A 22,640-nucleotide genomic window follows, 5' to 3' on the forward strand; every position below is an offset into this window, starting at 1 on the left:
AGGTGCAGGTGTGCCTTTCGCATGCCTTGTGCTTGTGTCCTTTATGCCCTGTTATTGGCAACCAAGAATGAACCCTGCCTCACCTACTGCTCATGTAATTTCTTTGTATTCAGTCTGTATTTAAGAGAATTTAAGTCAGACAGTAGTGACACATGCCTTGAGTCCAGCCTGGTTACAGAGTGAGTTCCATGACAGCCAGGGCTACACAGAGGAGAAACCCTGTCTTCAGAAAACAAATGAAATAAAGTACAACAACAAAAAAATTTTAAATGTTAACTTGTCAACAGCCTGTTGCATAGGATCCTGGATCTGATAGCAAGGATATTTAGACAGCAGTGGTTTAGGAGCAGAGGAGGTGTAGCTGTAGGAATCAGTAGTATGGTAGACTGTCAGGGCCGTGGGCAGACAGAACTTTACGTACAAGAGAACTGATTTTCCTCCCTGGCTCTACACTTTGTTGCAAGGCCATTTCCGATGTAATTTTCTAGTTCAGTGTCTGGCACAGTCCCTGATCCTTCTGTAGTTGCTGGAGCAATGCTGAATAAATGAGGCCAGGGAAGAACATAGTGGCTTGTGTAGGCAGAGGCCTAGGTACAGACTCACCATATAGTGGGCGGGTAACACAGAAATTAATATTTGCTGTATGCAGTTGTAATGTCTTTTTCAATTTATTTCTGCATAGCATTGCATTTAGGCTTTCTGAAAAAAATATAGACAAAAGAATTATATGCCTGAGTTCAAAGAACCTAAGTTTCTGAAATCTAAATACAGAGGCAAGGTGTCTGTCTCTCCCATCAGACCATGAAGTCAGAGGTTGGTGTGAATGTTGGGAACATAGCATAATGAGACTATCACATATCTGTCTCGGGTCAGAACACAGAGGTATGTTAAGTATTTTAAGTGCAACTTCAAATTTGCTTTGTGACTAGTTTCCTTTTTAGAAGGATAATTTGTCAGGACCAGATGGATAATTCTTGATCCAAATTTAAATATTCTTCATAATAGTCACTCCCACAGTGATTTTGTTTTTTATCTTTCCAAGAGTCTTGCATGTAGAAGGTGCTAGGGGTGTAGCTGGCATAATAGTTATAAAATACTGTCCACCTTAGAAGACCAAGAAGGGCAGGTAAAATCAGTATGCAGACTACTGAATATCTTAGAGGCTTTGGAAGGATATGCTGGTCTCCAATATGTGATTTGGATGGCATAGTAATTTTGCTTCTGCCAATCATTTCCCTTATATATTGTTTTGGGGAACTTACATGGTTTGTTTAAGGTAAAGGAAAGTTCGAAGAAGGAAAGTCAGCTTAGTAGTGTGACTTATTTTAGTCTTACAGAAAACTGCAGTGATTCATGGTGCTTGAGAATTGGGGTAACTGGAGCAGCCGCCCTCTCTGGCTTGGAGGACATACAGAGCACCTCTCTGAACTCACCCATATTCTGCTGGTCTCTGATGTTCACATTTTATTGGCTTCTCCTTAAAGTTCATATCAGCATTATATAAGAGAACAAGTTAATATGTAAACATTGTTATAAATTCTGTTTTAGGAAAATAGGAAGTTGTTTCATAAAACAAAATTGGATATCAACTGTAGAAATTAAGATTCTGACTAATGAAGACCTTACAGCATTAAAGGAGTGTGGTTTTGATGTAATTAAACTGAATAAATGAATGTGTTGGAGATGTTCTTGTCCTTTTGCAGGCTGTTAACATGGAGGACAGTAAACTCTTGAGCTTTAGAAATCCAAGAGATGTCCCTTGGGAGGAGAAGGGCGGCCATCTCTTTAGAAATATGGACCCAGACTATGTCTACTTTAGGGCTGTATGTCATTAACTTGTAATAACACTCTTCTGTATAGCTCATATAGGACTTTGAACTATTAAACCTTTGATTTCTTTTGTATCTTTGTAAAATTATTTCGGTTTCCTTAATTAATGATTCCAGTCAACCAGTTTTTAGTTATGATGCCATATTGAATGTTTTTTGGGTTTTTTTTATGCTGAGTAGTGGTGGTATATGCCCCCAGGAAGAGAGGTGGGTGAATTTCTGTGGGTTTGAGGATGGTCTGGTCTACAGAGTGATGTTCAGGACAGCCTGAGCTATACAGAGAAACCCTGTCTCAAAAAACAAGCAAAAGTTAGTAGTTAAGATGTGTGTATGTCTCTCTCTCTCTCTCTCTCTCTCTCTCTCTCTCTCTCTCTCTCTCTCTCTCTCTCTCTCTCTCTCTGTGTGTGGTTTACTTTTGGAAATTGGCTATTGATTTTACCCTGGGTAATACTTGATGGTTATAAATGATTCACTGGCTGCCTGGATTACTGCAGGGAGTCTGGCCACTGATTTATAGACTTTCGGCCTTTTCTCCTTCAGTCCTTCTTATGACTGCAGCCCAGCCACTCTTTCTGAAGCATTGCTCTTGCCTCATTGATGTTGACAGTCGGTAACGGTAGTGTTAAATCAGACTCTTTGTCTTCTCACTTGATTCTAAGTCACCTGAGGAATAAGAACTCACATTGCTTTGCGGTTGGAATCGGGTCAGGGAGGTCTCCAGTTAAAGAAATATGTTTCCAGCAGTTCTACCCTTTTGAAAAGTAAAGCATGTTTTTCCCATGAAAATATAAGAACAGGAAAAGGGGATTTCCTCTTCGGTTTGTTTACATTTGCATAAACATCTGGCTGTTAAACAGTTGCCTTCAGAGCAAACTTATATTCCTCTTTTGCTTACTCAAAAATTTGGAAGTCTGACCCCTTCCCATCTTTAATTCTGGAAACCACCAGCCGATTAGATTGTTCTCATTAACCCTTTAGGGCTCATCTTCTTGTAGGACACTCATTTGTTCCTCCTGTTTCAGCCATAATGTCCTGACAAATGCAAAACTCAGCTTTTCCGTGGAGCTTTCTCCAAACTACTATGCTTTGTGTTCCCTTCACTTGGAGCTTCCATTGTAAATTATAAGCTTTAGATCCCAGAAGACTGAAAAGGATCTAGTTCAAGCCTCTCACACTGCATTCTTGGAACTGGAACCCCGCAAAGAAACGTTTTGTCCGAGCTCATTCCCAGTATACACCGTAAACTCAGGCTTCCCTGATTCTTTGTCTTGCGTACTGTCTCTATAGCCACCCCTCAGGGGTTAACTTTGGTTTTGGTGTGTGTATGATTTACTTGTCTCCTCAGTAAAACTTAAGAGCCTGGGATCAGAACCACCATACCTTTATGTCCTTTATCTCCCCTGGGGCTGATCACCAAAGAGAGTTGTCAGACCCCAGCACAACATTCAACATACTAGATTTAACTGCATTCAAGAACACTTCTCCCTCAAAATTAAGATTTAGGTAGATACCTATGGACTTGTTAATATTTGGTGGGGTTTCTGCTTTGTAATTAAAGATAGTTCTGAAATAGAGATAGCTCGGAGGTTAAAAGCTCATACCACTCTATTCTTTCAAGGGATGCTACTTCAGTTCCTAGTATCCATGTCAGACAACTTACAACTGTGTGTAACTCTAGCTCCAGGGGATGTGACTCCCTCTTCTTTCATCCTTGGGCACCTGTGCTCAAATGCTGCACATAATTTAAAAAATAAAAAATTTTAAGAAATAGTAATAAAAGATGTGACTTGTCCAGGACAACAAACTGATGAACCTCATTGTCAGATCTTCAGGTTCCCATGACTAAGGTCAAAAATGAAAGTGGAAAAATCCCTTGTCAAAAAATTTTGTGGGATTAGCCCCTTTTCCACAGACTTTTTACCTTACATACTCAGTAGTATTCTTTGAAGGAATAAAATGGTTCTCTTTATTTTTTTAATGATTTCATTTGCTTTGAGAGGTAGCAGGTAACCGTTGAATGTGTCCTGGAGCTGAATAGACTGTAGTAACTAGTAACCTTCTCTAAGATTGATACTAATAGTGAGTAATATTTGTGGCTTTCAGGATAAGAAATCAAAACTCCAAAGTAAGGAAAGCCTTCTTTAAACAATGTTTTTCTCCTTCCTTCAGATTCTTCTGAGTGTTTTATTGACCCCCCCTTAAGGATATAAAACTTACACAAGAAAATTTCCTCCAGGAAGCTAAGTTCGTCTTTGTCATAGACTCTGAAATTAAAATTTCATTTACTATAACTTGTTATTATTATTATTATTATTATTATTAATCATCATCATCATTGTTGTTTTATTCCAAGGAGGATTAGAATTACTTTTGTAAGAAAATATACACAGGTATGTGTGTACAATTTTACACACAGTGCTGTACATGTGAACACTTGGAAAAAGCTGTTGGATCCTGTGGAATCATGAAATTGATAAGAGATCTCCAGTTCCTTGGAGGAAGCCAGATTTTAGTGACTGAGAAAGGTTTCTTTAGAAAATAGTTCATGGTATAGTAGGTGCTGTTCTTAATGGCAGCATTGCATCTTACATTTATTACCATGTCCTTGTGAACTTTCTTTTTCATAAGAGACTTTCTCTTGGAGATGTCTGCTTCCTTCTGCAAAGTACAGCCTGTCCAACATTCTGTCCTGGTTTTCTGGCATTCCATTCAGTACAGAGGAAGTGAGTACCTGAAGACTCTTTAAATTGTCTACTTTTGAACAGGAGACCAGGCTTTCGGACTGAGCTAAAGGTTACTTTTAGAAACTTGGGTATGGATCTGTTGTTGGTTAAGGGAAGAGCCTAGCTTTGAAATTTCTACATGTCAGAACAGCTCATTTCTCCCCCTCTGTCTCTACCTCTCTTCCCCTCTCCCTCTCTCTTCTCCCCCCCTCGTGTGTATTGTGTATATATGTTGTATATGCCCTTGAGTGTGCAAGTACATAGATCTGTGCCCACACACATGAAATCCAGAATTAGATGACAATTGTCTTCCTCTGTCATTCCCTGCCTTATTGACTTGAGGTGGGGGGGGTCTCTCCCAGAACTCTGTCTGGCCTTTTCGGCCCCCTTTCTCTGCCTCCATATGCTGGAGTTAAAAAGCAGGTACAGCCATGCCTGGCTTTTATGTGGGTGCTGGGGATTCAAACCCAGATCCTCATGCTTGCAAAATGTGTGTTCTTACCCTCTGAGTTCTCTCCAGTCTTCATCTTTGAAAAGCAAGAAATTAATCAGTATGCTGGCTCAAGCAGAGGATTGTCTACATTTTTCTCCTGCTCGCAGGTTTCACTATGTCCAGGGAAAACTGGGATAGCTTCTTATGAAAAGTAATTCTCTGACCACATTCCAGAGATGATTTCTTAAGAGGAGCCCTAAGAAAGGTCCTGAAAGTGTAACAGGTTCTTCAACTATCCTTTGAAAAATGTAGTCTCAGATGAAATTTCATCATGCTGGGGTTTGGGGGTCAGTCATATTTAAATTGATGTATTTAATATCAGCTAAGTATAAAAGGCTAAGAGGAAGTGCTGTGGTTGGTTTGCTCAGCTCCTGTTCTCTGCTTCAGCCTTTCTCCCAGTTTGTTTTGCTTTGTCACCCTAAAGCCGATTTTTATAAGCTTAGTAATGCTTCAGATGTTTGGCTGCCTTCTCATCTGTGTTGGTTTCTTCTAGAAAGCTTAGAACCCCGGGACTTGTGACAACGCAGACTTTGGAGATATCTTAAATTCCACTGTATCAGCTGTCATGTGACTTATGAATAAGAAACTTTCAGAAAACAATTTATAAAACAATTTATTTAAAGCATCAGCATCGGAATCTAGGCATTATGGCGTATGTCTGAAACTCTAGGACTTGGGAGGCCAAGGCAGGAAGATTACCAGGCAAACCTGCTTTACATAGGAAGACATGGCACTTGCAAAAAGTGGCCAAATTAAACATTAAACAACAATAATAAAATACATTGAGTAAGTAGAGAGGTCTAAGAGAGTAATGTGAAGAGCTGAATTTAGTAATTTGTACCAAGATTTCAGTAGCCATTGCTTAAACAGTCAAGAGCAACTGGCAAAAGGTCTGAGTTAGGTGTTGTCAGCAGCAGGATGTGTGCATAAAACTGCCTTCACTGTACACTTGAAGCCCTTCGATAAACTGTCTATTTTAAGTTGCTTTTAGTTGGTAAAACACTGAGTCTTCATCTTAGAAGTTTGTGATTTCTTTCAGTTTTTATTTTATTGTCACCAACTTATGCTGGTCTTTGTTTCAGTGGTGCAGATTTAACAGTTACAGCCTCCAAGGCAGCGCAAATCTGGCTCCATTTTGTCTATAGCAGATTGCATCTGTACCAAAACAAGTGCCTTTTAACCAGTGTCCTTATTTTCTGTGCCAAATCTGTTCTCTATTTATGGATGGAATTAAATGTGGGTACTATGAAAGCTGAATGAAATGTGCAAATGAGTCTTTCAGGGTAGTGTCTGTGTTTTGGCAGCAAAGCCTGAGGGGATGTGAGGTGAGACTCTTCTCGTAGGAGCTGTTCCTCCAGGGGAATGATGGTCCCATGCTGGACTCCTCAGCTTTTGATTGTCATTGGATGCTATGACCAGGGTTAGGAGCTCAAATGGATGGGCACAGTGTGATGTAAGACCTGTATCGTGTGGCTCTGTGACACATCATGCATCCTCTCATCTCCAGAGCAGCGCTAACTCTGACATGTTTTTCTCAGAAACACCTAGGAGCTGAGGTGGGGTTAGGGGAGCAATATAAGAAAGCCTGTCTATTCAGTACTTAATATTGTAATTTGTGTCTACTTGAAAAGTCATTTAATAAAAACTACAGGAAATAAAGAGTCCAAAAAGTCTGTCTTAGTTCATTCAACCATATAGAACACAAGAAAGATAGGTTTAGAATTTGTATAGTTTATATGTTGGTAGTTCCTTAAGTATTATAAATGCCTAGTGGGTGTGTTCTTACAGTAGATAAATGTTTTATTATAAAATTAAATTTCCTTTTGTTGCCAGAATAAGTTATTTTCACACACACACACACACACACACACACACACACACACACTATTAAATTTTTTTAAGTTATTTGTTATTTGGGGGCAGGGAAGTTGTCACGGTGGGTAAGAATACTCACTGTGCAGCCATGAAGACCTGAGTTCAAATGCCTAACATACATGGGAAACCTGAGCAGCATGGTCTGCAATGATCCATCATCTGCTGGGAGGTGGGAAAAACTCTAATGAGGGGTTAAAGCTGTACTAAAACATGGATATAAGGATGGGTATTTAGAAGGCAGGCTCTCCCTTGAGGTATGTGACCTCACCAGCCATGGTTCTTAGCCAGATTTATAGTATCAGGCATGAGTTTCTTCCTGGAAAGCAGCCTTAACTCCAGTTAGAAAGCCATTGGTTTCCCCATAACATCTATGCCACTGTTGTACCACTGGGCAGGCAGGCTGGTCATTACTGCGTCGATCACAGAAGTGGGGTCTCTGAGCTCCTCTTGAGGAACTACAAGCAGGGGCTTATTCCATAGCTGTCACTGAACTTTTTGTTTAGTGACCTATTGCTTATCTTCTTATTAGGATACCCTATCAGTTGCTCTCTTATTTTTAACACACACACACACACACACACACACGCACGCACGCACATATGCATGTACACAAAGTCAGTTTTTATATGGCTTTTAAAAACATCTTTAATGTTATTGACTCCTCCCTTCTGTCCTTTTGTCTCGTCCTTGTCCCCAACTTAGCCTACTCATTATTTCCCACTCACACTGCTGTGGTTGTCCACCTTGTGACTTCTTTCTAGCTTCCTAACTTCAAAGCTTCAGCTCCACATATGAAATAGAATGTGTGATATTTGTCTTTCTGGACCTAAATAGCTTCAGTCAGTGCCCCATCCCATCTCACTACCCATCCTTCAGTAGATGGGCATCTTTGCTGCTTTCATTTCTTAGTTATTTTGAAGACAGCAACAGTGACCATGGACGAATAAGTCTCTGCACTAGGATATGGAGTTCTTAAGGGGCAGTCTCCGAAATTATAGCTGGATGTTATGAAAGATCTTTTTCTCGGTTTTGAAAGTATGGAATGCTTCACCAATTCGTGCATCATCCTTGCCTGGGGACTGTGCTCATTCCTGTTACTCCAGTTTTGTAGACATCCTACAGAAGCAAACGCTGTGTATAATCCTGTGAGCTATAAACAGGTATTCATGGACCAAATCTATCTAGAAATAATAGAAACTCAGAAATTATTAATAAAATATTTTGATGATAAACCCCTAAGCCTGAGGTTTTTAAAACTTACTACAAAGGGGAAAATGCATCTTGTCTAGAATCATCCTGGAAGATGAATTCAGGGAATATATTCTTTATGTTCTATTTAAAAATCCCATTTGCAGTGTTACAAAAGTCCTCTTTCTCATATTTATCTATTGGAAGAACTCCTGGAAGAATTTTTACAATTTAAAATTGATTCTCTTGCTAGATTTTAATAAATCCTTTATTAAAGTCTATTATCCTCTAAAAGGATTGTGTTTCATTCACATCCTTGGTTTGGATTGAAATAGTTTTTGTTGTGAACTTTTCCAGGAGGTAAACAGACCAGTTTTCAGCATTGGGACATCAAAACTGGACTGACTTTGTACTGGCTTAGTTGCAGGGTCTTTGAGTAGTAAAGGATAGTCAAGGATAATGTTCTGTCCAGCATTCTGAGACTGCTTTGTAAACAGGCACCCTGTGCTGTGCTGTGCTGTGCTGTGTGGTGTGCTGTGCTGTGTGGTGTGCTGTGCTGTGCTGTGTGGTGTGCTGTGCTGTGCTGTGTGGTGTGCTGTGCTGTGCTGTGCTGTGCTGTGTGGTGTGCTGTGCTGTGCTGTGTGCTGTGCTGTGCTGTGGTGTGTGTGCTGTGCTGTGCTGTGCTCTGTGCTGTGGTGTGCTGTGCTGACTCCAGACACCACTTGCCCTTGCCTCTCCCACATTAGCTGATTCTCCTAATGGAGAGTACCCACACTGTCAGTCTTTTCTTGACCTCCACATTCTGTCATTGGCTCGGGCTTACTGTTTATTTCTTCTGATTCTCTCAGCTCAGTCTTAGCCTTGAGTCCTCATTGGCTGTATCTAGCAATGGTGTCCTATCCTCTTGCCATATCCCCTTTTCCTACAGTGCCAAGTCAAGCTCTGGCCTGTAATCTACATTTTTTCTAGCTCTCTCATGTAGTGTTCCTGCATTTGCACTGCCGTCTAGCCACACAGCTGTTGTTACCGAAGAACGCCATGCTGACTCTCCAAGAATGTACAGAATCTGCCTGGCTTCAAACTGTCTTCACTGCCTTCTAGCCTTGAAACTTGAAATTTCATTTAGTCTCATTCCTTCATATTCCTCACAGTAAATGAGAATAACCTGTTCCCTGCCTGATAGTGTGTGGTATATAAAGGAGATAAGGCGTGGAGCTCTGCCTTCCGTGCTGTCACGTAAGGATAGTGGCAGTCATTGTCAGTTACTGTGTCTCTTTCTATTCCTTTGTTCAAGTAAACTTTCCAAGATTTCCCCAACTACAAGAAAATCGTTTAAACATTTATTAATAAGAGCATTCTTGTGTGTACTTGTCTGTATACCGCATGCGTGCATTGCCTCCAGAGGCCAGCAGATGGTGTTAGCTCCCCTGGAACTGGAGTTACAGATAGTTGTGAGTCTCCATGTGGGTGCTGGAAACCAAGCCTGGCTCTTAACTCCTGGGCCATCTCTCCAGCCTCTGCAAATATCCATCCATTAATGTAGCTATCCGTTCCTTAAAAATGTTAAGACTTGCTTAACTACTGAGTGCTTACTGTGTATATAAAGCATAATATTAATCAGGAATGCAGAAACTAATCAGATTATTTGGGAAGGACAAGAGGGATACATGAGTTCTAAGTTTGGTACCATAATTAAACACTGACTTTGGTGAAATAGAGTTTCAGTACTTAAAGTATTTCCAAGGTGTTTGTCAAGTGTCAGGGCCTTGGTGGGTCCTTGCATTATACTGCCCACCTCCGAGGAATCCTCTATATGCCATCCTGGGCTGTGGTTATAGGAACTCTACTGTGCTCACAAAGGCAAGAGCAGTACTTGTTTTGAGTCCCTAGTACTCACTCTGGGCCTTTTATATAAAACATGCTCAAAAGAAGAGGACGACAGATCACAGAGCTCGTTCTTCCCATGTACCATAGAGGAAAGTTGATTCTTAATGTCTATGAAGCAATCAAACTTCCTAGTTATGACTTTGGCTTAAATTCAAAGTGAGGTTTTAGAGAAATTCCTATTGTTCCTATAACATTAATCATAGCATGGCATTTATTTATTTATTCATGGGAACGAATAAAGTGAATTCTACCTCAGCCCATGCAGGTGTTTCTTCTCATATTTCTTTACATTTCTGGCACAAGTCCATGTTGGTCCTGGAATTCCAGGGTATGATTTTATAGCCTTAACAATGAGTTTTCAAAACTGCCCAACAGTTTTAATTCTGAATGTCTTGTAGCAAGGAGCAAGGACCAACCCCAGTGGAGAGAAAGAAGAAAGGAAAAAGGAAAAATGAAACCACCGTGGAGAGTTTAGAGCTGGACCAGAGTCTTCCAAACTCATCTCTGCAGAGTCCCGAGGAGCCCAGTGAGTCTGCAGACAGCCAGGTACATCTGTGGCTGGGGACCTGCTAGAGGTTATGGCCACTGGACTGGTCTTGATATTGATTACATGCTGATCTGTCTGCAGCTTACTGACTGAGCACACAGACCACACACAGGCCATTTCCAGGTCTGACAGATACATTAGTAAGCTCCCAGAATTTAGTGTGTTTGCTGTCTGGTAAGGTAGTGTATTTCATATAGTCTTCAGAGGCAGTTGATATGGAAAAATAAGTTGTTAGTTGTTAAAAAATAAGTTAAATAAGTTATTAAAAAATAAGCTGCTATATAAAGTTCAGAGACCTATTTATCATGCAGTGCTCTGAGTACTAGGCCAGGTTATACATGATATCCTCATACAAAAATTTTATTTATATATTTATGTATGTATATATGTATACACACACACACACACACACACACATACACACACACACCAGAATAATGAGGGAAGTTTCCAAACATACAGACAGTACCAATCTTAGTACCTAACAGTATGTCAGAGAGTGCCCTTGACATGCTGGGATTTTCTTTTCTAAGTTGAGGTACCTTCTCTAGGACTTGAATTATAACATTTGAAAGCACAGTTTCCTCCATTATCCACAGTAGGGCATCTGAACTGGGGCACCATTCAGAGTAAGACCACGCTGGTAGGTCCCCTAGAGTTTCTCATTGACGATTGCTCTGGACAGGCATTGGCTTGTAACATCAGTCTTCATAAGTCCGCATACTAACTACTGTCACCGCAAAGTCACTGCATAGTCTGTAAGCTAGAATTAGTGGCTGTTAGGCTACTGCTGGCAGAAAAGCAAGGGACTGAGTTGATGGCATTGGGCAGTTATGTATGATTATTTCTAGATGGAAATGAGGAAAAAGTTTTTTGTTTCACTTGTTTTTTTAAGAATCCCTCAAATGGGACTGGAGAGATCTCATATACATAAAATAAATAAATCTTTAAGAAGATGGATCCTTCAAATGATATTAGACATTGTAGAGGCGAGATGGCAAAGAAGTGATAGTGACACACAGAGATGTCACGGACAGTCTTTCAGAAGAAAAGCAACTGAGGTTTTGCTTACCTTGTTTGGCCTGTTGTATTTAAAGTTTGAGTCTGTGGGGATGTGCTGTGTGTGACTAGTTTCCTGCTGCTTGGACCCGTGTTAAGCAGAGGTGGAGCTTTTACTGTTTCTGTTTGAAGACATGACTGTATTGCTTTGCCATGTGCTCTGCCTAAGAGTTGTAAGCTGCCTAGTTAGAAGCCTCCTCACACAGTGACTTACAATTTGTTACAGTTAAGATCTCTGCTTTTTAGGTGTATGAAATTCTCAGTCTAAGTCCCAATAAAATTAGTATTAATTTTTCACACTACATACATGATGGTTATGTGAATTTGAAGAAAAAAAAAAAGTAAAGACTAGCACTGTATAAGAAAATCTTAGTGGATCTCAAAGACAGAATTGAGAGGTCACTTCCCATCCTTGTTGCTAGGGACTAGAATCCCCAGAAAGGAATTAAAAATATCACTGTGGGACTGTAATGACTCAGTGTTACTAAGGAACGGTTAAGGAGCTGCAGCCCCAAATACCTCAAACAGGAGGACAGCAGGTGTTGGCTATCTCCCCTCTCCCAACCCGGCTCCATAAAGCTGGTTCCGCCACCATCAATCCTAGTAACACCCGCATAGGTAGCAGGCCTCATTCCTTGTTTGACCATGTAAGGTCTCCCTCAGATACCCCTGGATTCTACAGCCCCTGAGTATGTAGATGAAGCATCTTCCAGCACCCCTGCCCTGGCCCCAGAGACCCTGGGCAACTCCCTAGGGACATAAATACCCCTTTCTCAACCCCCACCCCAATAATTGAGCCAGTTCTCTGAAGCTGTTCCCAGGTGTGTTTGTTGCGTACACACTCATCACCACTGACTGATGTCTTGCACTACAACACCTGTGCCCTGATACGCCTCCTTTCCTCCAGTCCAGCTCAGTGCACAGTGGGGAGAAGGAGAAGCAGACACGGGCAACACAGCATTACCATGATGATTAAAATACGTCTCCCTTGACTCTGCAGACAATTCAGAGATTGATATCATTACTTTCTCCCATGCTGTGTTAAATTAGTTTTTAAAAGCATAGAAGATTCCTTTGGGAAGTTGAAAAAAAAATACTGTCACTAAGTGTAGACGATGGTGTTTGTCTGAAAGTGTTTGCTTTTGATTCACAGCAGCTCTGATGAGTGTGTTTGTTCTGCAGAAAAGGCGCTCGGGGCGGCAAGTAAAACGCAGAAAATACAACGAGGATCTGGACTTCAAAGTGGTGGATGACGATGGGGAAACAATCGCCGTTCTGGGAGCTGGCCGGACATCCGCACTCTCAGCTTCCACTCTGGCCTGGCAGGCTGAGGTACAGCCCTTGCATGACCTCACCCACTTGACTGAGTTGTTCTGTGGCTCTTCACTGTAGCCTAAGTTAGATCACATTAACCTCTGGTGGTAACTTTTCAGTGGCTTCCTACTGCACTTGAAATAAAACTCAGTCTCCTCAACAGCACCCCCGTGACCACACTCTTCACTGTACTAGACAGCAGTCTAGACACTGCTGGGGATTTTCCCTCTTGTTGCTCTCCAGCTGAAAGGCTAGCCATGCCGTCTCCCCATCTACAGCCTTGACCTGTGCTGGCTTGCCTTCATGCTCTCTACCAACACTTTATATAAGTGGACCACCCTCACCTAAGTTCTCACCTAAAATGCAGTCCCTGTGGAAAGATCTTTCCTGCCTCTTTTATCTAAAATAGAACCTGTTACTCATCCCAATGATTATTTTTTGTGTATTTCCTTCATGGCATAACCAGTTGATAATTTTATTGGAATGTGTTTACTCTAAGGTTTTTTTTTTTTAATCACTAGAATATAAAATTCTTGCTGGGTATGACAAATCACATCTATATTCTGACATTCTAGAGGCTGAAATAAGAGACTCACCAATTAGTTTGAGGCTAGCCTGGACCACAGGGTGACATCTGGGCTATCCTGGGCTGTGGAATCAGACCCTGTCTCCAAAAAAATTCCAAAAGGACTAAGTAGGTAAAAGCACTTTCCACTGTGACTGGCAGCCTGAGTTCAGTCCTCAGGACCCACATGGTGGAAGAGGAGAGCAACCTCCCATAGAGTGCTGACTGACCTCCACACAGATGTCATCTAACATATAATTCCTTAAAAGTAAGAGTCTTGGGGGTGGAGAGGTGGCTCAGTAGTTAGAGAGTATTTTGGTTTCTCTTCCAGAGAGCCTAGTTTTGATTTCCAACACCTGGATGATGGCTCATAAACATCTCTACATCCAGGGGATCTAGCACCTTCTTCTTACCCCTTTGGATAGCAGGCAAGCACATAGTACAAAAATATGCGTGGAGACAAACACTTATAAAATAATGAAAGAAAAAATGTTAGAGCAAGTCTTAAATTAAATGTAGTAACTACTTACTTAGATTATGAAATCAAATGGTCTCAAATTGTGAGCCTGCTACAAGGCCAGAGTCTGGGATAGAGATCTAAGTATCCAGATGATCCTTTGCTCCACAGAGCTTTGTCCAATAGAAGACATAAAGCTTTACTAACACTGTGGTTAGTGTAGCCTACAAGTGTGTACTAGGTATAGTGACTACACAGAAGCTGGTACATGTAAGGGTTCATTTACAAGTTGAGGGCCCGAGAGACATTTACAGTAGAGATAAGCATGGCTGACTGCTGGGGTGTGGTCTGTGAAGTACTGACACAGCTGAAAGGCAGGAGCCACACTGTGCATCAGATTAGAGGGAGAGGGTATCAGTGAGTGAAAGCAGAGGAGAAAATGACCTCATTTGCATCTCACGTGCATTGACGCCCTTTTGGGGAGCATTTGTTGAGGAGAATGATGGCATTGGGACTTGGAGCTGTGCCCAGTGAATGCTACTCAGGTGATCCTGGCAGTGGTGGCAGTGGTGGCAGTGGTGCTCATCAATACCTGCCCCAGTATTCTGGGTTCCCGAACGAAAGACACATACAACTTTATATTTTGATATGCCTAAAACAGCTCAATGGCTGGGCCACTGCCTAACCTCCACGTGGCTAATTCACCCCCCTCCGATCTTCCTGAATTATTATTTACTAAAATCCATATTCATATTCTGTCCTCCCTGTCCTGCACCTCTCAGTTGAGGTTTCTTAATTGGTTTCAGCTACAGGGACGTGATGCAGACATCGAAGTAAAATGGGGTTAATTGAGGAGGTCTGTGCCAAGTTTCAAGTTTAGTGAAGAAAAGAAAGGGAAAGGAGGATTGGGCTGTGGGTGCAGGAGGGGAGTTGTCATTCTGGGACACGAGCTGTCTGCAGTTCTAAAGCCCTGGTGCTGACTGGCAGAATCTCCTGCTCACACAGAGTAGCAGCAAGGCTCCCCAGACGCATGTGGGTGCACAGAGGGTGGTGATGCCTGGTCTCCAGCCACCTTTCTTCCAGCCTAAAGCATCCTCATGTTACCTCACTATATTTCCCTCAGTCTTCATGAGGAAAGCAGCAAGGAGCAGGCACATAGTACCTTAACCATTAATAAAGGAGGCAGTGAGTGGTCCAGGACTGAGCTACATAGTTCATTTCATTTTCTGCTAAGGGTTATCCAACTAATGAACATACTAATTAATAGGAATGATATTTTGATGTATTTGTTCCTGCAAACTATTTGGAGTCTTAGGAATATGTTGCTTCATTAGACTTTCCTTGAACGTTTTATGGTTTAATTGGTAGCTAAAACACTACAGGGGTTTTTATTTCCTACTAGAAGTCATTTATCCTGGGCCATTTACCATATTTTAGGTATTTCTTGACGTCCTGAAGGTAGCCATTGCTAATCTGACATGATCTCATAAATAAGTCTTTTCTAAGTATATAGTGAAGAGTTTTAATGCAGAGAAACAGATAGAATTTGAGCTTGTATTAGTTATGTCCCTAAACTTTACAAAATTTAAATAACAAAAAGCCTGGTGCTCTACCAGTTTTGATGTTCAGAGTTGCAGTTGTGTGACTGTCTAGAGTCCAAAGCCTAGACTAGGATACCCAGGTCTTGAGAGGGCAGCTGATTGAGAGGTTTTAAACTTAGAGACCTAGCAACTACAGAACCAGAATGCTCCCTCCACATTTGTTTTTACATGCAGAGTTCTTGGGGTTTGAACCAGTTTCCCAAGCTAACACAAAGCATTAATGCATGTATCCTTTCTAGAATTCTGGACAATCCTCAATGCAAATCATTAAGGAAGGTGAGCGCTTCCTCTCTCCTTCAAGTGCTATTGTGGTGGTGCACTTGAGAAGCCAACCTAGTCTATAGAACAGCTGGGGCAGCATTACCAAAAAAAATAAATAAATAAAAGCCTGCTCGGTGACATCTGTCTAGTTGCTCAAGACTGTCTCAGTTTTGGCCTCCCGAGTATTTGTGTGATTTCATCTTTTGGAGCAAACAGGCTTTAATTTGAATGAAGCATCAGCTCATAGCATCACCCGTGTCTCTCTCTGTGCCCATCTTGACTGCACTCTTCAGTGCCCTCCCTTTCTGGCGTTTGCCATGCTTTGCAAGCTGGAGTCTCCTTCTCTGGCCTTTCCCATGCATAGCAGGCTGGGTTCCTTTTCCCTTTTGAGGATGCCCCCTCCCCAGCTACAGATGTGCCCGCTCTGCTGCCAGAACACTCTGGTATAGTTAGCCCTGTCACTGTCCTTTGAATACCTGCTATCTCACTGTTTCTTGTAAACCGTGAGCTACTTCGGAGACAGGTTTGTATCTTTAAATTAAGCCCTAGGAGCCTTCTGAGCTGAAACCTCTCACAGCACCTTCTGTCTTCTGCTTTATAATGTTACAGCTGTGTTTATCTGCAGTGCTGTCAGCTGGAACCTTGGAACCATCAGCTTTGGATGGGTTTTCATTGCCTTCGCTATACTTTTTTAGTGTCACTCTTGTTTGGCCCCTTAATCAGATTATAAACTTTTGCAAACAGGATCAGTTTTTAATTTTTCATAATTTTCACTTAGGTACAACTTTGTGTTAGTAGTTAATATATACATATATTTCATTTTATGTATATATGTATTTAATGAGTAAATATATTCAAACTCATTATTTAAATAGCTTTGCTTTCTTTTTGTTTTGACTCCTGGATTTAAAAACAAGAAAGATTATTTTGTTTTGCCAGGTCTGTGTTTTCCCCATTTCCTCGCACATTATTTCTCCTATACTTTTTACTATACCACAGTCACTTTGGCCTTCAGATCCCTTGCTACTGTTTGGTGTTACTGTTCTTGTGTACCCTCTGTGTACTAGTCCAACTCAGCCAGAGTTTTTGGCTGGTTTTATGCCAACTTGACATAAGCTAGTCATCAGAGAGGAGGGAACCTCACTTGGGAAAATGCCTCAGTAAAGTCTGGCTGGAGGTAAACCTATAGGATATTTTCTTAACTAGCAATTAATGGGAGTGTACCCAGCCCATTGGGGTTGGGGTCACCTGGGTTGGTGGTCCTGGGTTCTGTAGGAAAGCAAACTGAGCAAGCCATGGGGAGCAAGCCAGTCAGCAGCACACTTTCATGGCCTCTGCATCAGCTCCTGCCTCAAGGTTCCTGTCCCGACTGACTTCAGTGATGAGCAGCAATATGGAAGTGAAAGCCAAATAAACCCTTTGCTCCCAAATTGCTTTGGCCAGGGTGTTTCATCACAGCAATAGGTACCCTAATTAAGACAACCAGCTTTGACGGTTTCCTGTCCCTCCATTTCTTCATTGATTGGGTACAACCAGTTTCCATGCATGTACTCTTCATGCTTGCTTTCTGCCCTTAGCCTATGCTCAGGTGAGTGTTCAAATCACCGCAGCATTCTTTCTTAATTCTCTGCTGCAACTCTCTGTCCTTACCAATCTAACCCCAAACTGATTTTCCCCCAATACCAGGGGAATTGCTGGTATTCTGTGTCTCTACTTCCTAACTGCTGATATCAGACAAAACTCAGCTTGGTTTTTTTTTGTTTTGTTTTGTTTTGTTTTGTTTTTGTTTTTTGTTTTTTACTTTTTTTTTTTTTTTTTTTTTTTTTTTTTTTTTTTTTGATGTGTCCAAGTACCCCCTCATTCATTTCCCTTTCTGTGTTTCTAGATGAGATTCTAAGAAGTTATCCTTGGACTCCTTTCACTCTGTCTTCCTCCATCCTGACATACTGTCCCATCTGCCACTGGGGTTAATTAGACCCTTGCCTAGTCCAGAATCCAAACTGTTCTTACTTTGTAAACTCAGACTGGACTTGTAGTTGCCACCACACTAAGCATTTGTGATGAGATGTCCTAAAACAAGTGTGTTCATCATGTCTTCCTGTGCTGAGCTTGCTAGAGAGACAGGACCCGGCTCAGAACCACTTTTGAGAGCTCTGTAACACTTGCTGAGAACTTGAGCTTCCATTTAGACCTGTGTTTATAGTTAGCTAAAGAAAATTAAGTGGCATGGTTAGTTGTGGGAGTAAATGAGATTTTAAATTTGGGGGATTTTCTTTTGTGTAAATGAAATTTCTAAATGACATGAGTCTCTAATACACAGTATTTGAATTCAAACGGTCTTCTCTAAAAACAAAGCATTTAAAAAACATTTTAGAAAGCATTTGAGAAAACGAAGCATTTAAGAGCAGATGGGTTTTTATGGAGTGTTTGGCAGACAGATTTAGTTTATATCTGTGTATCTGTGTACACTGAATGTTTATACACACGTGATCTTGCTTATATACAAACTCAGTTGACGGGGAAAGATCCCAATATTTCATTTCCTTCTTTCTTTAGTATTTTAGAAATACACATTTTAAAATTCCTTTTTATTAAAATGGGCGGCAAGAAAAGAAAAAAAGAAAACCCTGTTCTTTGTTATTTGAGAGTCTGTGTAACACAAGCCTAGATGTATAATCCTGCCTCATCCTCCTCAGAAGACGGGAGTTATAGGTGTGTGCCACCATATTTGGCTTGTCTTTCAGTGTTTTGTTTAAAGTTTGTCATTTGAAAATGTTCATATGGATAGCAAAACTGAAAAAAATCAGACAAATAAGAGGTATATAATAATTTTATTCTGATAGAACAGAGAGAAGGCATAGCCAGAATACTTCTTTTTATTCTCACCTGAGTGTTGGTCATGTCTTAAATATCTTGTTATAACATCATTTCTTCTGGTGCCGATACCTCAACTGGTTAAAAAAAAAAAAAGAATATATATTTATTGGAATTGAATTCCCAACCCCTTTTAACTTGAATGTTTTTATATTCTGTGAATGTTTTATACCTTCTAAGAGTAAAGTCCTGTGTCTTTCTCATCCATGTATTAATATGCCCTTAGTTTTGATCTTACTAAAATACTCTTAAGAATCTTGTCATTAGAAACCATATTACCTATTTTTGTAGGTAAAAATAAAAGAATATTTGAAGCAGTTGATAGTAGAAAAAGAAAACATTTTTTTTCAATATGTGTGTGTGTGTCAGTCAGTGCTTCCTGCTAATGTGTACTAACAGATCTTGAACAGATTATGATTTAGAGGGTTAGTCCATTAATGTCGTGGCAGCAGGCAGAGAAGACACTGGGCCTGCCACTCTCATCAACACACTTCTCCTAAAAAGGTCACACACTTAGAAAAGGTTCTAAGACCATACCTTCCAGCTTCCCAAGTAGTGCAGTCTGGGCACTTAGCATGCCTGGGTGTAAGCCTGTGGACACCACTCCAGACCACTCCACATGGGCGTGTGGAGAGGACACGGTCAGGGATTGCATCGGGATTCTGGGACTGAACACTGGAAAAGGTAGAGTTTTCTTTAACTCAGATGAGAAAAAACTGTGGATTGAGGAGGCATCAGGACTTAGAGCTGGAGACTTGTTACTGTATCAGACCAAAGATTAGTTTTCAGAAATTTATATTTGAATACCTTAAGATAGCTTAGTAAAGATGGCAAATAATTAGAATATGAGTCTGCAGTCTGGAAGAAAGTTTTGGTCTGGATGTGAATTTGGCAAGCACCACAATGAAGCTAGCTAGTATTTAAATCATGAGGTTAGATGAGATAATTTTGAAATTAGTGTAGAAAGAAAGAAAAGAGGAAAGAAACCTTAAACTGAAACCTCATGCACTTTATTAGTTAATGTAAGTGAATATCAGAAGATTTCCCCTGCTGAGTGTGGTGGTTTGAATGCTTGGCACAGGGAGTGGTACTATTAGGAGGTGTGGCCTTGTTGGAGTAAGTGTGTCACTGTGGGGGTGGGCTTTGAGACCCTCCTCCTGGCTGCCTAGAAGATAGTCTTCTGTTTTCCTCTGGAACAAGATGTAGAACTCTCAGCTTCTCCAGGACCATCCTGCCTGGATGCTGACATACTTCACTCCTTGGTGATAATGGCCAGCTCCAATTAAATGTTGTCCTTTATAAGAGTTGCCTTCGTCATGATGTATCTTCACAGCAGTGGAAACCTAACTATGATACAGGATAAGGTGCAATGGGTCATAATAAGCCAGTAATCAGAAAAGGATGGTTGCAAAAGCATATTGTTTAAGGCATCTGATAGCTATGGACATGGAAATTAGATGAATTAGAAATTGTGGGCAATGAAGAGGTGAGCTCACAGTCATTGGCTGTCTTCTCTGAAGGCAGTAGTTCTGGAAGCTGAGGATCAGGGTTGGCCAGAAAGACGGGCACATTCTTGAGTAGGTAAAACTGTTTGAATGGTTTAGGAATGTTGGGTTCCCCCCCCCCCTTTCTCTTTTGGATTAAATGTTAACAGTTTCCCAGTCCTGACCCAACTCAGCTGACTCAGATGGCATTGTCTGCCCCTTTCCTCCTGTGTCTAAGAAACACTGTGATAAGACACTGTTACTTGGAACTATCCTTAGTGTCCAACATAGAATAAAATTAAGTAGTTGTTCCTAGAAAACAAACATGGCACAATTAGTGAGGTATCCAGAAGAGAATTTGAAAATAACTGTGGATGATACGTTATGGGAAAGTTGGTCAACATACATTTCCAATAGAGTCTGTTAGGACAAGTAAGCCATTTAGAATTATGAAATAACTTCATAAGATACATGGACAGATTCAGAAGCAGGTTAGATACAGCTGAGGATAAGGTTAGTGAATATGAAGACATCAAAGAAAAATTTTCTAAACGTAGCACAGCTTGGTAAGAGCAGAGCATGAAGAGAGGCGGGCTGCAGTGTGAAGGCACTTCTGGCTCTACACCTAAGCAGAGAAGACTCGTGAGCAGCGAAACATTTGAAAATGGAATTAATGCAAGATCAGCTATAGATGTGCAGTCTGGTGACCCTTAAGCAGGAAGGGTATCTGAAGAAAAATTTTACCTAGGTATATCTTACATTCTAGAAACCAAAGATGACATTTCAAGAGCTAATGAGGGGAAATATGGCTAATACCATATTAAACAGTACAGTATTTAATATATTTCCTTAGAATTCAGGAGTGAGAAGACAGCTCTCAGTATAGTCATTTATATTATCATATACTCTGGAGGACGTGGCCGTCACAGAAAAGCAGAAAAGTAAAAATTCTGCATTACAACTATTCTGGTAATAGTCTATACAGGTACTCCAAAATCCTGAACTCCTGAACTCTGCCTCCACTTAGACTTGTTCTCTGAGATGTTATTTCTGGTAACGTTTTTTAATGTCTGTCTTCAGGAGCCTCCAGAAGATGATGCAAACATCATTGAGAAGATCCTGGCATCCAAGACTGTGCAGGAGGTGGGTAGTTCCTGTTTAGTGCTCCTCTGTCGCTATTGGACACCACCAATAGTAGAGAAAAGTTTGCCTGGAGAACTAACTGTTCATCCTCAGATACAGTGAGAGCTTGTCACCAACATTGTCCTTGTGAAGGTTTTTAGGACACTAAAATCTTAAATGTCTTAAGTGGCTCAGTTGACAATTTCCTCCCCCAACAAAGGTATTTATCCCTTTGTCGTAGCCCAATAGAAGTCATCGAGGGCCAGGAAGAGGCAGATAAGGAATCCTAACAGGAAACATTGGGGGCTTTTCTTTAGATGTCTTGGGCTGTCTTGGGGGCCCCCAAGAGAGAGAGCTGCATGACCGAGTTCCATGAGGCAGTGTGTTGGTGCCAAATCAGATGTAGGTTATCTTTCCTTCAGGGTAGGCTTTCTTGTTATTACCCATGTGGAGAGAGAATATTAGGGGAAGCCAGCAAAAGATGATCTTAAGTTCCTTCTGTACCAGGCTGTGGTCCATATATTTCTGGGTCTTGGGCCAGCCTAGACTTAAAGCTCTTTCCATGTGAGCACTGAAAAGATGCCAGCAAAGGCCCCTTTGTACCCCTTTACTCTATTGGGTTTCTGGAAAACTAAGAGTTAGAATTAGGATGAGATGTTAGCGTGTAAGAAAAGACCTGGAATAATAGAAATTCTTCCCAGAAATCCCTCCTAAAATGAGACATAGGTATTGGTTGGTTTTGTTTTGGCCTATATAAGTGACCTTCCTGAGGTATGGCTGATAACTGCTTACTGTTGGTTACAGGTTCACCCAGGAGAACCTCCATTCGACCTAGAGCTTTTCTACGTTAAGTATAGAAATTTGTACGTGTTTGATACTCTACCTGTATTTGAATTTTATATGAATAAAGCTTCCTTTCCAGTGACACTGCATTATCTTCTATATTTTCAGAAACTGGCCCCTAAGGCATGACCTTGACCAAGCCAAATTCACTTTAGGCAATATTATTTGTTCTGGGTTTATAAAGAATCCCCTGGGAGACTTTAAAAATTACCAAAACCCTTGCTCCAGCCAAGAGCAGTGGATTATAGTCAGAGTACGCCCTGAGAACTAAAGTATTTTTAAAATATCTCTGGGTATTACTCATGTGCACCCACGGTGAAAAAGCTGTTCAGTGGTGTCAATTTTTCCCCTTGCATTTCTCTCCTTTCTGCTACCTGCCTACTTTCACTGGTAGTTTGCCCCATAAGTCTGCCCCTTCGTCTGTTCTGAGTCAGTGTTGGTGGAATTGCAAAGAAATTGATTAGAAATTAATCCTCTATTAATTGCTCTAAAAACAAGGCCTTTCTAAGCAGTGCCAC

At 41.0% G+C, this 22,640-nt stretch overlaps 2 protein-coding genes across 2 annotated transcripts in view; both read left to right on the forward strand.

Annotated features, from left to right (window-relative positions):
- The window catches only part of LOC308427433 (chromodomain-helicase-DNA-binding protein 6-like), a gene marked incomplete at both ends in the record, with an annotated part of 31,003 nt that extends 8,752 nt beyond the window's left edge, over window positions 1-22,251 (forward strand). The window contains 4 exons of the mRNA XM_080925562.1: window positions 10,394-10,541; window positions 12,784-12,933; window positions 21,238-21,300; window positions 22,084-22,251. Of these exons, the coding sequence (XP_080781688.1) occupies window positions 10,394-10,541; window positions 12,784-12,933; window positions 21,238-21,300; window positions 22,084-22,251 (529 nt within the window). The remainder of the gene's footprint in view (window positions 1-10,393; window positions 10,542-12,783; window positions 12,934-21,237; window positions 21,301-22,083) is intronic.
- Window positions 21,251-22,640, forward strand: part of CHD6 (chromodomain helicase DNA binding protein 6) — an 83,718-nt gene continuing 82,328 nt past the window's right edge. The window contains exons 1-2 of the mRNA XM_080925641.1: window positions 21,251-21,300; window positions 22,084-22,142. The gene's annotated coding sequence lies outside the window, so the exon portion shown is untranslated. The remainder of the gene's footprint in view (window positions 21,301-22,083; window positions 22,143-22,640) is intronic.

Source organism: Micromys minutus, assembly GCF_963924665.1.
Source record: "Micromys minutus genome assembly, chromosome: 11".
Classification (NCBI taxonomy): domain Eukaryota; kingdom Metazoa; phylum Chordata; class Mammalia; order Rodentia; family Muridae; genus Micromys; species Micromys minutus.